Source organism: Gigantopelta aegis, chromosome 3 (genome assembly GCF_016097555.1).
Source record: "Gigantopelta aegis isolate Gae_Host chromosome 3, Gae_host_genome, whole genome shotgun sequence".
Classification (NCBI taxonomy): Eukaryota; Metazoa; Mollusca; class Gastropoda; order Neomphalida; family Peltospiridae; genus Gigantopelta; species Gigantopelta aegis.
In genome coordinates this window covers 23,699,063-23,712,023 of record NC_054701.1, presented here as the reverse complement: position 1 = coordinate 23,712,023, position 12,961 = coordinate 23,699,063, and the positions used below count along the sequence as shown (strand labels likewise).

Here is a 12,961-nt window from a genome sequence, read left to right as displayed (position 1 = left end):
AAAATGTATGTTCAAGTTTTAGATGATAAATTAATACATCAAAGTATTTAGTGATTACATTTTCTCCAAAAAAACACCCTGTTCCGTTGTACCTGATTTTTCAGTTTTGCAATTAGCACTTCGGCAAGGAGTTCATCTTTTAACAATAATTATTCTTATCAGATACTGTTCGGAAACAAAATCTCTGATAAGAAGGAAAGTAATTTGTAGACTGAAAAATGTCTTAAAAGCAGACGAGACCTGTGTTATGTGAAGACACTTGTAACATCAATCAAGTAGCAGATACTGCCCGAAATGTGGACATAAATCTCCGATAAGACAGGATAAATAAATTAATCAATCACTATTGCGATTTTAATGGACGCGTTCGGGAAGTATGGAATAACCAGCAGACAGGTGGGGGATTCTGTTGTGGGTAATTACTTCTCTGCTAGGTTTTACTGGCCAGGCATTTCGAGTACGCTCCATGTTACTGCAATACGATTTCATCGCTGCTTTATAGCTTCCAGGAACAGACGATGGGCTGAAGACAACCACTTCCAAATTTGATGAAGAAGATATAAAAGTAGAAGAAGAAGATGATGATGATGATAATGATGATGATGATGGTGGTGATGATGATGATTATGATGATGGTGATGATGATGGTGATGATGATTATGATGATGGTGGTGATGATTATGATGATGGTGCTGATGATTTTGGTGGTGGTGGTGGTGTTGATGATGGTGATGATGATTATGATGATGATTGTAGTTGTTGTAGTGGTGGTGACGGTTATTTTGTACCTGCTAGTAAATACAACTAAACTTCAAGCACGCTCTCCTGGACACGTAACTCACATACATGGGTTATCTGGTTTATGGTTTAGTTTAGCATAGATCTGTCACTACATGATACGGGTATTCTTATTAACGAATATTAGTAACAAGAAGGAATCATTTATTTGTAATTTGTCAAAAACTGGTCAACATTTGTTACTGGATTTAGTTTACCAGTCTTGAGTCAATGACGGGGAATTTAATAATTATTTTATGGGCTCAACAAGGAGCGTTAATCCTTTGACCTACTCTGCTAGTGGCACACGCCTCGCGCACTAACAACTGGTTTTTGTCTCTCTAAATTATAGCACTAACAACTGGTCTTTAATTTATCGCCATCACTGTAACCGTCTCATACGCGGTTTGCCACAAAAACGTAAACCAAGCTTAGTAACCTACAACATGCTAAATTCGTTAAATCCCCCATAGTAAGATATATTTTATCTCTTTGTTGTTCATACATAGGAACTGAAAGCTGTGAACAAAGAGTCGGATAGGTAACCTAAGAATCTCGGGGGAGGCTTTTTCTAACTGGGTCGCGGGGGACAAAAATAACAAGTGTGTGCTGATTTCTGTCTTATTGTCAGAATATGCCGGTTGCCATAGCAATGAACCATATGTTCCGAGCACCTGTTGTGCACGATATGCCGTCGTCTCCAAAGCTATTTCTCAGAACTGTGACAGAACGCTCTGGAATAATGAGTGGAAAATGTCGCCGACACTGTAGGAGGTCGCTTCACTTTAAATGTGCATTTATATATGTCACTATGTTGGTGTATTAATAGAGCGAAACCTAGCGTTTAACGGGGGGGGGGGGGGGGGGGGGGGAGGGGCATTGCTATACAGAATTCTCCAGATGGACAAGAGAGAGAGAGAGAGAGAGAGAGAGAGAGAGAGAGAGAGAGAGAGAGAGAGAGAGAGAGAGAGAGAGAGAAGCAAATCTAGACTAAAAGGGCACGTTTAGCATATTTCTGCAGACACCCCCACCACCAAATGGCCTAATTAAACTGTAGACTACCAGAACACTTGGGTTCTGTATTACGAAAAACCAAATCGATGGTGGGACTGTAGACCACAAAGCTACATTGGTGAATAGCCTATTTGTGTATGTCTGTACGTTTGTGTTGCCTGAACCTATTATATTGTGAATATAGTTATTGTGCAATACAAATGGATGCTTCTGTGTAATTAGATAATTTAGTGTATTGTTCCATAATTATGTATTTCATGTATTGGGGTATTTCATTATGTTTTTGAGGGTTGTTTGTTTTTGTTAAATTGTTTTGGGGGTTTTGAAGTTATCGGATTGGTATTATTATTATTTTTTAAAACATTCTTAACAAAATTACTTTCTTTGTGCGCTGGGTGTTTTTTTTATTATTTAATTGTTTTGTCGTTGTTTTTGGCTTGGGGGAAAGGGTGCCCAATAAAGATATTTTATAGAGATATATTTGCAACATAATACTATTATACTGAAATCCAGGAGCAATCACAGAACCTTTCCGACAAATAAAAGCAAATCTGAACTGTTAATTGAAACTGAGCGCTTCTTACAGGGAAGACTGCGAACGGTCGGAGCCAGACGTCGTCTTCCAGTAGCGGTTTGCAGATAACCTTACACCGTGTGAAAGTGGCGCACACTGTGACCTTACCTAGATTACGCCGCGTCGGGTTACAGTCGGGTTACATACAGCTTCTTATTGGAGACGCGCAGGGTCTTGGGGAATACTAGTTGTTTTGTGAATTCATTTAAATTTTGATTCCGTGTGTAACATTCAAATAAAAATGGAGGATTTTTCTTTTTAAATAAGAATAAAAAATAAATAGATAAAGCACATTATACAACCATTATTAAGTTCTGTAGACAGTAGACATATAACATATGGTAAACAAATCCAAGACAATCGCAGTTATTTCAAAATGAGAATATACATGAGAACTAGACGAGATTTGTTTTTGTGATGGTTTCTTTCCTTCTTTTGTTGGTAAATTTTGAAACGTTACTGGTTAGGAAAAAATGGCGGTTTAATACCGAGGTGACATTGTTGTCGTTATATCAGATTATTGACTTCAACGGAATATTGTTGTCCCACTAGAAAAAAAACATATCTTTATAAAATTCCAATTCGATATTCCCTTTGCTGACGCACTTTATAAACTTTTTCGCGAGTCACATTTTTTGTTGTTGCAATTATGTCCATTATGCATTCTGAATGCCATCATAACGACGAAAAACACAAAAACTATAACAATCGCGATATCAGACAAAATATTGCAACGCAACTGAAAAAGACAAAATCGTCTGAATTATATTTTTGGTAGCAGACGCAAACGACAATTTTCCCGCCATGATGAAATTCACGCGCCTCTGTCCTCATTCATGCAGGTTGTGATGAGGTTTGATTACATCACAACCAAGCTGAACAAGGACACACACACGTCATAACAGAATCTTCCTTTTCTCTGCTTACAGCGTGACAAGAATCCCCTAAAACACCACAACTACCACAATGAATCCATTGTGACAACACTCTCAACACAAGTCTCGTGTCCACAGGCCTAGCTGCCTTCCCCAGCAGCTGAAAGTCTCCCAGTCGTCATCTCCACGGAGCGAACTGTTTGTAATCTTAGATGGAAATTTGACAATTAATATGCCCCATCTGGAGGAGTTCAAGAAACCGGAAACGCGCTCCGATTGGCCGTTTAAAAGTCGCTTTCGAAGTTCTCACCATAAACTCGGTGGTTTAACACTGATGACTAATCCATCCCCTCCAAGAGTCAGCTTCCTGAACACTCGGGATGACGTTCGTTATCGTCCCCTCCCCCTTCTCACAGGCATCCGCCCGTGGTCCTGGTGCACATACGATAACTTGCAAAACAGGAAAACGCGGCTTTTGAAGTTGTACACATCGTGCATAAATTATGTTCATTATATAACTGTCAGTAATATGAGTCTCATGTATTTTAGTTTTTTTTATATATATATTTTCAAATTTCAAATTCACTTTACTGCTTGAACAAACAAATGGGTGCTGAATAATGTTTATAAATTTATGTAACTTTTTAAAATTATAAACAGGACATTATTTTTGTGTACTAATATTTTTGTAATGTCCTCGTTTTGAATAGTGTATGCTATTGTATATAAGTGTATGTAAGTTTGTGACTGTGTGTGTATCTGTGTGTGTATCTGTGTGTGTGTCTGTCTGTCTATCTGTATGTATGTATGTATGGATGGATGGATGGATGGATGGTTTGATATCAATATATTGTATGTATGTCGGGTTTGACTCTTTCATACTTAGATAATAACGCACTGACGCAGGGGATAATTAAATCCTTTTTGCCTCGCAAATTGTCTCATGCCGTTTTTGGGACTCGAACCTCGTGTGTATGTGTGTGTGTGTGTGTGTGTGTGTGTGTGTGTGTATTGATGTATTGGTGTATGTATTGTATGTATGTATGTATGTATGTATGTATGTATGTATGTATGTATGTATGTATGTATGTATACATAGACGAACGTACGCATAGATAGATGTATGTACGTGTTTGCCTGTATGGATGGATGGATCATTGGACGGACGGACGGATGGACGAACTTGAATATAAACGCGATCTACATCTGTTTTATATCCAGTTTAAATCCGAAATACTGACCTATTTATACCTACATCTACAGTTACTATGAAATCGAAATTCATGCTTTAGTAGTTTATTTGCTTTCACAATGATAGGTTCAGCGCCTATACATTTAGTTATAGATGTCGATAGGGGCTATTTGGATATAAATGTTGATACGAGATACTGTGTTGGGGCGTCTTCCCGTTCAGTTCTAAAACAAACATCATCTGTCAATGGGAACACAAATAAACGACCAGCATTGCATAAGTTCTTGTGTATCATCAAATTACCCTCAGGGCGCACGGGTTTCTATTGAAAGGGAGCTAGGGTATAATTTGTTTTAGGAGGTAATAATGACCCTTTTTTTTTTTTTTTGAAACTTTAACGTAGAAAGATAACACTAACCGCATTATCAACTAACATTAAACGTTTGGAAACCGTCTATTCTAAGACGGCCGATAATTAATTAATCAAGTGGTGTTATTAAAGCAGAAACAAACTTTATCTTTAGGTCATCTATTGCTATTTTAGTTAGTTACAATTCTTATATTTAATCTTCTTTTTTCCCCGACTATGTTAAAAACAATAATTGTTATTTCTATTTACACTGTAGCAGGATTCAGCTCTTCGTCGTATTTGAGATTTCAGCAGATCAGTTCTCGATACTGAGATAACAATATTTAGTACACACATATAGACAAAACTTCACAAACATGAAAACATAATAACGATTAATCTAATAATTTATCGTATAACTTGACCTGTACTGAACAGTCATCAGTCTTAAAACGCCACATTTTGATATAACATTACTGATTTCTGAAATTATTTAATAAATATTCCAAAATTATTCATTATGTCTTTCAATGAATGAAATCGGAATGGTTGTGAATTAAAGTGAACAATTTCATGTTGGTGACATCATTTCGCTCCTTATCCATACTGCATATTTGTGGAAATGTAATCATGATTATTGGACAATGTATTCGCAATCTTAATGGATTACTTTCAATTTTCTTGCAATTGTAATCAGGACAATCTTAAGTAATCGTAATCGATTGCTTTTGTCGAGTAATCGACTGATTTCAGAACATTAGGTAGCTGTTTAATGTAGGTTGACAAAATACATACTGGTCAACGAGCTAAAATTTTAAAGATGTTTTATTAACTTAAAGTCTGTTTTCACGATGCGACTTGTGGTAACGGTCTGATGCATGCGACTTTGATTGATCAAGAATTTTACGGTTAATTCTTTACAGAATTCTTTAACTCGCTTATAATGTGCTGTGTGAAAATAACCGGACTCGGTGGCGTCGTGGTTAAGCCATCGGGCTACAGGCTGGTCAGTACAGGGTTCGCAGCCCCGTACCGGCTCTAACCCACAGCGAGTTCTTAAGGGCTCAATGGGTAGGTGTAAGGCCACTGCACCATCTTATTTCTCACTAACCACTAACCAACTAACAACTAACAGTGGGTCCTGGAAAGACAGCCCAGATAGCTGAGGTGTGTGCCCAGGACAGCGTGCTTTGAACCTTAATTGGATATAAGCACGAAAATAAGTTGAAATGAATGTGTGAAAATATAATAATGTTGTGTTCCTTTAGGAAAACTTAGTAGAAATTATTTTACTGTGAAAGATAGTTCATGGGCTACTTTCCCAAAGAATTAACAAAATGCATCTTGAATCAATGTCTAGACTCTAGGCTCTAGACAATGGTGATAACAAAATGCACCTTGAATCAATGTCTAGACTCTAGGCTCTAGACAATGGTGATAACAAAATGCATCTTGAATCAATGTCTAGACTCTAGGCTCTAGACAATGGTGATGACAAACGAAACAGATCCGAAATGATTCACCATTTAGGCGTCACAGCAATAAAACTCAGACATTTGTTAACCAGCATTACAAGTTTTACAATAGAACTTGAACATTGGCTTAAAATTGTTGCAGTTTATGAATTCTCACAAAACAGCCAGATCGTAATTTTATATATTTGTTTAAATGATAACAATTTACACTGTTTAACAAATGTTTGAGAAAGTCACCAGCCCTCAAAGAAGCCTTGGCCAGTGCCATATGTATTATAGTAATATAGGTGAATATTTCCACTATTGAAGACCAAAAATGCATTAGCCGGAACTGATGGCTAGTGGATTTGTCGAAGCCTACAATTTAGATGCTTTCATATTGAAATTCAATCGCATGCTAAAAATCATTACAATTTAACCATTTTCACAAAACAGCTTAATCGTATGAAAAAAGTCGTTACAATTTAGGCATTTTCATTTACAAAAGAAAGAAAGAAAGAAAGAAAGAAAAGAACCATTGAAAAGAAAGAAAACGCGAGAATATTGTTTCTACATGTCGCATCGTGAGAACATGTCTTTACTGTTTACCTGAACGTGAGGTTCTGTGTGTCCCATTTCGACGGTGCAATCGTGTAGCGTTTTTTCCGTCTCCCTCTCCTGGTTTTCCTGAAAATCTCTGGCGAGTCCTGGTTTCCACAGCGAGGGCGGTGCATGAGCTGGATGGTGCGCGAGTCCACCACCCCTGTCTGCGGGATGCCGCCCATCTTCTGGAGCGTCTTGATGGCGTCGGAGAGATCGGTCTGAGACATGAGGTTTCCCGTCTCGCGGGACGGACCTTCGAGATAGCCGAACTTCGAGAGATATTCCTGCAAGTAGAAGAGAGTCACAGTTTGGTCAGACTTGTGAGGCAACAACATGAAAGTTAAAAGTCAAAGTTTGTTTTGTTTATCGACACCACTAGAGCACATTGATGTATTAATCATCGGCTATTAGATTTGAAACATGTGGAAACCTGTACATTTTTTCATTAGTAGCAAGGGATCTTTTTTTTTATGCACCATCCAACAGACAGGACAGCACATACCACGGCCTTTAAAATACCAATCGTGGTGCACTGCCTGCAACCAGAAATAGCACTATGGGCCGATGATGATGTTAAGTGTTTGGTTTATGTGGGATTGTTTTTTTTTTTTTTTATAGTTGTTGGGGGGGGGGGGGAGGATGTTTGTTGTTTTTGTTTTAAGTACAGACAATTTTTCTATACAATGAAAGAAATTCACGTTTTGATAATACCGTTATGAGGGTAACCTAGCTAAGTTTATAACGTTTTATGGTACCGATGTTTCTGTAAACTGGAACACATTCACGTTTTAGTAGGGTTGGGGGGATTTAAAAGAAAAACAGAAAAGAATCTAACGTTTATATAAATAAGAAATGAAACGAATTTAGTTTTAATTGCACATACAACTGTAATTACGCATGCCAGTATTGTGTTTGTAACTTACATGGTCGACGCAACCTTTAATAGTGACAGTCATAATTATGCATAAACCAAAACATTCCATGCATATGCTTATCAGACAGTTTTGCACCGAAATGGATATATAGTTTTGTTCCATTATAATGCTGGTCGGACTACATAATAATTATATTGTTGTAATAACACACTCAAAAAGTAATATCATCATATGGAGATCGCCATAATGTTCTATGATATTATATGTCCGTCAAGTATACTAATACAGTTTATGTGTGGTAATTTTTATTAAGTTATAGCTGTATTACAGTAAAGTATTTTCGTCCCGGTCGGTGGCCTGTCGTGATGTTAGAGCTTGTCACAACGATATACCAACTTGAACTTAGGTTGAATTCAAGTACGTTAATTGTTATGTTTTGGCAGACAGGAAACAAGTACCAAACGGTGTATTGTTTTAATAGGAAAATTAATACACCAATATGACGTGCATTTAAAATATACTGAGCTAACTATGGTGGTACTTCCACATGATTAGTATGTGAAAAATCATGTAAATACAGTGAAACCGTATTAAACAAACACCCAATGGAGTTTCAAAACGTGGCCCTTTAAGAAATGAAGGAAGGAAATGTTTTATTTAACGACGCACTCAGCATATTTTATTTACGGTTATATGGCGTCGGACATATGGTTAAGGACCAAACAGATATTGAGAGAAGAAACCCGCTGTCGCCACTTCATGAGCTACTCTTTTCGATTAGCAGCAAGGGATCTTTTATATGCACCATCCCATAGATAGGATAGTACATACCACGGCCTTTGTTACACTAGTTCTGGAGCACTGACCCTTTAAGAGTACTGATCATAAAGAGTTCTCTTCTGTAGCTTACCTTTTAAGCAATCGGCATTAATAAAAAAATATATGTGTATTTAACGACACCACAAAAACACACTGATATATCAATTATCGGTTATTGGATGTCAAACATATACTAATTGTGATATACAGTCTTAAAGAGAACCGGCTACATCTTTACATTAGCAGAAAGTTATTTTTATATGCACTTTTCAACAGACAGGACAGCACATACCATCCCCTTTGATATTACCAGTCGTATGGCACTGGTTGAACAGAGGAAAACCCAGTTAGATAATGTGTCCAACAAGGGGTCTCGATCCTTCGACCCAAGGACCTCAGTAAGCCACTGATGTGCATACCAGTACTAACATCTAGCCATTAACCATTGTTCTGGACAACTATCTCTGATAGCGGAGCTGTGTGCACAGGACAGCGTGCATGAACGTTAATTAGATATAAACACAAAATTATATAGTCCGAATCGTGGAAAATGAATTGAATCCACCTTGGATTAACAAATATATCCTAAAATAAACAAAGACGTGTTTAGTATTTGAATGTTTTTTGACATTACTACCAATACGAATGTCATTTTTTTTTTTATCCCTGTATACTCTACTTTAGTGCGATGGAAACTTAAGTGGACCACTTTGTAGGCATCTCTTTTTTTCTGTACTAGTAGCAATGCTCTTTTATTTGCACACTTAACTTCTCCGCAGGCAGGAAATAACACATTAAGACAGTTTATGTTGTGGACACTGGTCAAAGACATTAATGCAAAGTGAACGGAACAAACAGTGTCTGGTCAGTAATTACATCAGTAGTGGCCACTTCAGGTCTGTTCTTCATTAGTAAACACAGACTTGAGCGATCTTCAGTAAAAGGCGGAAACTTTACGATTTGCTAATCTCGCAATCCTTCCGCCAGATCACGCACTACCGCCGACCGGGAAAACGCTTGTCGTTTCAGTGAAGACGATCTGATTGCAAGACATCTTGTCCCATTGTGTCTTAATTCTGTTCCAGGATCATGCAACATTTGTGTCACTGAAAGTCACTCATGAAGCTGAACATTCTCCGTAATTTGGCAAGTCGCAAGAACTTGGGTTTTTTTAAATTTAAAATCAATTTAGTTTCGTATGAAATGATTTGGAAGATGTTGGTCGTAAAAAGTAGGTTGCGAAAAACGCGATTTCAGTAAAAGCGTGACAGAAAATGAGAAAGAAAGATTTTGAATACCGTAATTAAATAGTGATTACTATGTTATAGATGTCGTATTTTGTCAGTGGATTAAGCAGCCATCTCCTATTTCATTAAAGTTTGCGTGACCTCATGGAAGGTTGAACGATTTGAGAATGCAAAGCAAATGTTCTGACATTTTCATCATGTAACAATTGCCCGAGAGTACACAGAAGATTTAATTATTTTATTCATTCATTCATTCATTCATTTAGTCAGTCACATTTATTCATTTTTATTTACTATATCTATATGTCTGTTTATATGTCTATCCATCCATCCATCCATTTATCCATCCATACATACATCCACCCACATACATACATATATAGATAGATATACATATACATGTAGATAGATGGATATATAGTAGATAGATAGATAGATAGATCGATAGATCGATAGATCGATAGACAGATAGATAGATAGATAGATAGATAGATATATATGCCTGTCTGTCTGTCTGTCTGCCTGTCTGTGAATATATTTATTTATCTATATAGATATAGATATAGATATATAAATACAGATATAGATATATAGATCTATCTATCTTTATCTATTTTCTATAACAATCTGATTATCAGCTCTCTATAAATGATTACTAAAGGCTGTGGTGTGAACTATCATATGATCATATCTAAAACAAAGCACAAATAACGAAAATATTGCTTATTTGGTAGCAGAAGGTTTCTTCTCTCATTATCTCGTGTCACATAATTTACCAAATGCTACTCAACAGAAGTTGAGTAAACAAGATATCGGCGTCGGCATTCTTTTTACTTTCTTTCTTTCTCGTTCTCTTTTTTCTTTCTTTCTGTCTCATTCTCTTTTTTCTTTCTTTCTGTCTCGTTCTCTTTTTTCTTTCTTTCTGTCTCATTCTCTTTTTTCTTTCTTTCTGTCTCATTCTCTTTTTTCTTTCTTTCTGTCTCATTCTCTTTTTTCTTTCTTTCTGTCTCATTCTCTTTCTCTTTTTGTCTCATTCTTTTTTACTTTCTTTCTGTCTCTCATTTTTCTTTCTTTCTGTCTCGTTCTCTTTCTTTCTGTCTCATTCTCTTTTTTCTTTCTTTCTGTCTCGTTCTCTTTTTACTTTCTTTCTTTCTCTGTCTCTCTTTTTTCTTTCTTTCTGTCTCATTCTCTCTTTTTCTGTTTCTTTCTTTCTTTCTTTCTCTTTCTCTTTTTTCTTTCTTTCGTTCTCTTTTTTCTTTCTTTCTGTCTCATTCTCTTTTTTTTTTCTTCTTTCTTTCTTTCTTTCTGTCTCATTCTCTTTTTTCTTTCTTTCTCTTCTCTCTTTCTTTCTGTCTCATTCTCTTTTTTTTCTTTCTTTTCTTTCTCTTTTTTCTTTCTTTCTCATTCTCTTTTTTTCTTTCTTTCTCGTTCTCTTTTTTTTTACTTTCTTTCTGTCTCATTCTCTTTTTACTTTCTTTCTGTCTCATTCTCTTTTTACTTTCTTTCTGTCTCATTCTCTTTTTACTTTCTTTCTGTCTCATTCTCTTTTTTCTTTCTTTCTGTCTCATTCTCTTTTTACTTTCTTTCTGTCTCATTCTCTTTTTTCTTTCTTTCTGTCTCATTCTCTTTTTACTTTCTTTCTGTCTCATTCTCTTTTTTCTTTCTTTCCTTACTTGTTTATTTACTTATTGATTTTATTTTATTTATTTTGGTAGTTTATTTCCTCATTTGTTTCTTTGTACAAACATTGCAAGGAATATTATAAATTTATTTCTGCAAAATAGTGCTACGTTATTTTTCATTAACATATTTACTGTGCATGCACGACTTGTAATATGCAAAACATATGGCGGGAAAACAAACATGAAATGGGGGAAAAAAACCGGAGGGAAAATGTTAACGGTTGCAGATCGTTGCGAGATAGCACTGAATGCATGTACATGCACAGATGTACTGGATATGTCGTCTGATAAGAAAATAAAAGTACTTTTAACACACAACAAATCAATCGCACTGTGTTTATAAAATGCTTCCATCGTTTGTTATAAAATGAGAAAGGTTTACTTGAAATAAATAGACGGATAACTGAATAGTTAAACAACATCCACACGACTCGATTGAAGTTTTATAAACTGATTTGAGTATATTTTGTTTGAAAACGGAGTTACAAAAGAAAAGAAGGAGGTATTTGCCAGAATGCAGCATCTTAAAAGAACATTTAATTACACCGGTTGATCTTTATACGTATTTACTTTTATGTTTATTTATTTATTTATTTTTAAACTGTGTATGACATTATTGAGAGGTAAAATCTAGTTTGTGATCCTACAGATATTAGTTCGACGAGACACAAGCAAAAACAATATGTAATTAATATGTAATTTTGATCATCAGCAAAATCGTCTTTTAGCAAAAATAGTATACAAAGTCAAGATTGTCATTTAAACTTTTTATAATTTTCTCTTCAAATTCAAACTTCTATGGGTGTAATGATGACGAAGGTATCCTAAGCTAGTCTTGGGTTTGTGAAAAGAAAGATTATGGTGGTCCTAAACATTATTTCAAGTTCATAATGTGAAAAGATTTGGCGTCTGCGTTACTTCATGAAAGTGTTCCTTATTGATAATTTAATTCCTAACATGTAAGCAACACGCGATGGGACGCGGTGACAGTAAACCTGCAAGAGTTGTCTCCCCACTATTAAATTCCATGTCATTAACTGTTTGGGTTTCCTGACAGCAAACCAATTTCCAGTGCTAATAAAGTTAACATTTTGGAATAACATTAAAGTTGTGTTTTTTTTCTTTCTAATGACACCATTAAATAACACTGATTAATTGATAATCAGTTGCAGAGTTGATATAATCAGTTATTGGATGTCAAACATTTGGTAATTCTTCAGAGGAAACCTACATTTTTTATTAACAGCATGGGATCTTTTGTATGCACCTTCCTACAGACAGGAAACCACATACCACGACATTTAATATACCAGTTGTGAGGCACTAGTTGAGACGGAGAGGTGTGTGTGTGTGTGTGTGTCTGTGTGTGTGTGTGTGTGTGTGTGTGTATGTGTGCGTGTGTCTGTATGTGTGTGTGTGTGTCTGTGTGTGTGTGTGTGTGTCTCTCTCTGTGTGTGTGTGTGTGTGTGTGTGTGTGTGTGTGTGTGTGTCAGAAAACGG

General features: G+C 36.1%; 1 protein-coding gene and 1 long non-coding RNA gene across 2 annotated transcripts in view; one reads left to right on the top strand and one right to left on the bottom strand.

Moving 5' to 3' along the window:
* The window catches only part of LOC121367725 (matrix metalloproteinase-2-like), a 77,906-nt gene that overhangs the window by 30,032 nt on the left and 34,913 nt on the right, over positions 1–12,961 (bottom strand). Inside the window, exon 2 of the mRNA XM_041492065.1 lies at positions 6,845–7,122. Coding sequence (XP_041347999.1) covers positions 6,845–7,122 — 278 coding nt within the window. The remainder of the gene's footprint in view (positions 1–6,844; positions 7,123–12,961) is intronic.
* LOC121367726 overlaps positions 1–12,961 on the top strand; it is a 40,283-nt gene that overhangs the window by 14,071 nt on the left and 13,251 nt on the right. The gene's annotated exons all lie outside the window — the stretch shown is intronic.